Source organism: Arachis ipaensis, chromosome B01, assembly GCF_000816755.2.
Source record: "Arachis ipaensis cultivar K30076 chromosome B01, Araip1.1, whole genome shotgun sequence".
Lineage (NCBI taxonomy): Eukaryota > Viridiplantae > Streptophyta > Magnoliopsida > Fabales > Fabaceae > Arachis > Arachis ipaensis.
In genome coordinates this window covers 115,174,995-115,179,017 of record NC_029785.2, presented here as the reverse complement: position 1 = coordinate 115,179,017, position 4,023 = coordinate 115,174,995, and the positions used below count along the sequence as shown (strand labels likewise).

The window sequence follows — 4,023 nt, the reverse complement described above, 5'->3', positions numbered from 1 at the left end:
AAAAGTATTTTATTTTTGTTTTTTAATTTTCTTTTTTTTCTTAATTATTTCATTTAATGAAATTTTTTAATTTATCGAAATTTATCCTTTTTAAGGTATATAAATAATAATTTTGATATTCTTTTATGAATCCAACCTTTCTTTTATTTTTTTTAATTATATAATAAGTGTTCTTATTCAATTTTTTTTGTCCTAGTTAGGATTATCTTTACACAATTATTTACAATGCATTATATTCATCATGCTAATTATATTTGAATATGATAAATTATGTCTATTTAAGTTAGATATGTAATATTTAAGTTTTTTAAAAAAATTTATTTTATTTTTTTACCATTTATGAGTTTTTTTCATCAAGTTCAAATATATCCAAGTAATTAAGTTAAAAAATAATGCTAATATGATAGTATGTCATATAATTTTATAAAAATACTATTTGTACACTAAAATCAGCCACCAATGTATTTGTGTATAAATATATGTGTAGTTTAATTTATTTTCAATGTGTATTTATATTCCAACATGTATTTTATATTGGTGGCTGACTTTAGTGGCTGGTTTTAGTAAAACATAATATTCTAATTTATTATAAATTATAATAAACATAAATTATTCAAATTATACATGCATGCATGTACATAATTTGCTAAGCAATTGGTTATTCCCTTCACCCTGTCATTAAAAGCCTAACTAGCAAGGTTCTTCCCAGCCCCAAGCCCACCCAACCCCAAACAGAAGCAATAAAAAGGAAAGGCTTAACCATTTGTTGTTTGTGCCTATCTATTAGAATACTGGACAACCGTCAACTACAATTCCTGGTGCAGTTGGGCAAGTAGCCAATGAACAATAGTCAAGCTCAGATCCCCACCATTTTAGGTTATGGCCTGCATTCTGCAGGGCAAAGAAGATGAAAGCAGTGCCTGCGTCCAGTGCTGCAGATAGAACATAGTTGTACTTTTGCCACCATCGTTTGTGATTAGCCAGCTTGAAATGTTGGTGGCAGTTGCGGGTGGCATCCCTGAAAAGCCAAAAGATATAACCGGGATGTTTATTCTTGTTAGGGAAGATTTTGCTTAACACCCAACTAAGATAATGGATTGAACAAAATAAGATTAAATTATATTGCAGAACACAACTAATAGCACTATTTTTATCAATCTGAAAACAGAGAAAAATCAAGGTAGATGACTATTGAGAACTTACCATAGAGTGCATCACCCTTTTCAGCATGTGTAAATTCTGAGGGAGGACCTGTGATGGGATGCAGTGTCACTGGACCGCCGCGAATATTCTGAACCAATCAGAATCACAGATCTCATTACACATATATCATAAGAGCCAAGTAGTAACCAACAACACTAGCAAACTCAAACAATTCATTCAAGGCACTAAGTATGTGATCTTAATTAATTAATTGAGCATTAGGAAAATGGTTTGGACATATGGCTATACAACATCAATTACTATAATCATTTCTCTCCCTTTTCCTAAAGATCTTTCAATAAAATTTTGACCACTAAGGTATTTAAAACATAACACACATAACATAATCATCCTTAAAGCCAAGAGTTCCAACACCAACCTGATACTTCATAAGCTTCTCAGCATGCTCTCTTTCTTCTTCACTTGATTCCTTAAAGAACTTGCAATTTTCAACAAAATACAATACACTCAAATTTAAATCTCATTTGAGAAACGGAAGAAGTGAATTCACAGATGTATGTTACTTACTTTGCTAATTCTTTGAGAGCAATGTCATCTCTGTCAGAAGGATGTTTTTGCTGTTCCTGTAACATCAAATGTTTCTTTGGCTCGTCAGAACTACGCTGATGAATCTGAATCCGCTATTAACGAGCAGATTAAGTAAGAATTCTCATGATTTCTCACTTTTATCTTGTTTTCTATATAGAATTATAGATCTTCTATATTTTTAGAATTTGTATGGTTATCATAGTTTGATGTTGTTATTAATTATTTTTATGGTGAGATGATTTATTTGGTGTAAGAATGCAGCGTGGAGTACAAGGCTTCCTATGTATACCACCCTGTTTGCATAGTAAGTAACATACATCTGTGAATTCACTTCTTCCGTTTCTCAAATGGAATTTAAAAGAGCATTGCAACTTTTGTTTTTTTGATCAATGTCTTTGTTGCCATCACAACATGAAACTAGAGATTCCATCAGTGTATTACCTATTAAGGATAGTTATTTTATTAAAGGAAAAAGGTAGTTGATTTTCTTAGCGGAAAAAGAAAAGGAATAATAAAAAGTAACTTTCGTGATAAGAATGAGTGTGGAAAAGGGAATTATGCATTTTGAGAATGGGAAAGTATTTTTATAAGGAGCGCGCAGAGGCAGAGACAGTTCCATACTTCCATGTATCTCGGAAGTACGACAAAAAAAACACATCAATTCTCTCCCTCACTCTCTGACTCTCACTGACTGCTTATCTCTTTGCCTTCCTCCTCTCTCCAATGGCGACCAATAACCACGCCGATGACCCCACGGACACCGAGAAGGCCACCAACTGAGGAGACCCTCCGTACTAAAGATGCCCCATCGAGGAGGTGGCTCTTGTGATGCCGGAGACCGACGACCCTTCTCTTCCGGTGATGACTTTCAGAGCCTGGTTTTTTGGATAACCTCATGCGTGCTCCTCATCTTCCTCAACACCTTCTTCACCTTCAGGACTCAGCCTCTTACCATCTCCGCCATCCTCATGCAAATCCTTGTTCTTCCCATAGGAAGGTTCATGGCTGCCACTCTCCCCACAGACCACTACAACTTTTTTGGCTGGCGCTTCTCCTTGAATCCTGGCCCTTTCAACATGAAGGAATACGTTATCATCACCATCTTCGCCAACTGTGGTGTTTCCACTGGTGGTGGAGATGCTTACTCCATTAGTGCCATCACTGTTATAAAGGCTTATTACAAACAATCATTGACCTTTCTCTGTGCTCTCCTCAGATTGTCTTAACTACCCAGGTTTTTAATCTTTTCCTTGTTCTTCATTGTCAATCACTGGAGCTCTTACTTGCTCATTTTTGTTTGAATGGAGATGCCAGGATGTAATCCTAATTGTTTTTCTTCTTTTTCTTTGTTTTGTTTTGTTTTGTCTTTTCCCCTTATATAAATGAAATCTGTCTTCAAAATCTGTCGTTATTTATATACACAATCCTATCTTCAAATTGCTGGTTTTTTTTAATAGATGCAAAAAGTGTGACAGATTAGTCGAATTTTCAACAGTAAAAGTCCTTCTCTTTTGGATTTATTATTATTATTATTATATCTTTGAAGCAAATATTCTGGTCTTATTTGTCTCAATCTGCTGTGGAAAGTTTTTCTTTTTAAAAAGTGAAAAATGTTCTGAATTGGGTTGCAGGTATTGTTGGGGTATGGATGGGCTGGGATTTTGAGGAGGTATCTGGTTGATCCTGTTGATATGTGGTGGCCATCAAACTTTGCTCAAGTCTCTCTCTTTAGGTTCATTTCTTGCTCTCTTTCTTTTTTCCTTCCTTCCATGTTACGGTTTCATAAGGACCTTGGTAGTGTGCTAATATTTTCTATTTAATATTCACTACGAATTCCCCAATTTACAAAACCATGGACCACCCTTTGATCGAGGAAAAACTCCACAGAAATTTGCATTTCTTCTATTTATTGTTATTACTACTATTTGTCTATTTGGTCATTATGTAGATGTTACTAATTTATTTATTACTGGTATAACAGATATTTTTTAAAGAAAGATGAACGGTTACTTTTTGGATTCAACTAACATTGGTCAATTTTTATATACAAAAGTATATAAATGTTTAAAATTCGGTTAGAGAGCCAATAAAATATTTATACAATATGTACAATGGACTATTTATTTAAGTTGAATTTAAAATTAAAAATAAATAATAATTAATTAATTTAATTATCATTTAATTTTAATTATAAAAATATTCCTATTATACATATTGTACACCAATTATATTAGCTTTCCATATTTTTTTAAACATTTATGTCTCTAGAAC

At 33.2% G+C, this 4,023-nt stretch overlaps 2 protein-coding genes across 5 annotated transcripts in view; one reads left to right on the top strand and one right to left on the bottom strand.

The window, feature by feature from the left end:
• Positions 1-4,023, top strand: part of LOC107619234 — a 15,630-nt gene that overhangs the window by 10,041 nt on the left and 1,566 nt on the right. The window contains exons 1-3 of one of the 4 annotated variants that reach the window (XR_002362981.1): positions 1,759-1,863; positions 2,014-2,986; positions 3,384-3,505. Coding sequence is in view for 1 of the 4 variants with exons in the window: in XM_021123856.1 (XP_020979515.1) it covers positions 3,384-3,484 (101 nt within the window). In the remaining 3 variants the exon portion in view is untranslated. Of the gene's footprint in view, positions 1-1,758; positions 1,864-2,006; positions 2,987-3,383; positions 3,506-4,023 lie in introns of those variants that run through there. The other 3 variants (XR_002362980.1, XR_001615576.2, XM_021123856.1) reach the window with 3 other exon arrangements.
• On the bottom strand, positions 762-1,816 carry LOC110272054 (ferritin-3, chloroplastic-like). Its single transcript, XM_021123859.1, has 3 exons — positions 1,732-1,816; positions 1,583-1,643; positions 762-1,291 (listed from the first exon to the last, which is right to left on the bottom strand). Exons 1-3 carry the CDS (start codon positions 1,794-1,796, stop codon positions 1,154-1,156), a joined length of 264 nt encoding a protein of 87 aa, XP_020979518.1. The 5' UTR covers positions 1,797-1,816; the 3' UTR covers positions 762-1,153.

What these genes read in the sequence shown, in the direction of transcription:
- LOC110272054 (XM_021123859.1), bottom strand. Translation starts at nt 1,796, where the DNA reads ATGTTACAGGAACAGCAAAAACATCCTTCTGACAGAGATGACATTGCT. An exon ending in GCTCTCAAAGAATTAGCAAA is followed by an intron (nt 1,644 to 1,731) that starts GTAAGTAACATA and finishes TGAAAATTGCAA; the next exon opens with GTTCTTTAAGGAATCAAGTG. An exon ending in AGAAGCTTATGAAGTATCAG is followed by an intron (nt 1,292 to 1,582) that starts GTTGGTGTTGGA and finishes TGATTGGTTCAG; the next exon opens with AATATTCGCGGCGGTCCAGT.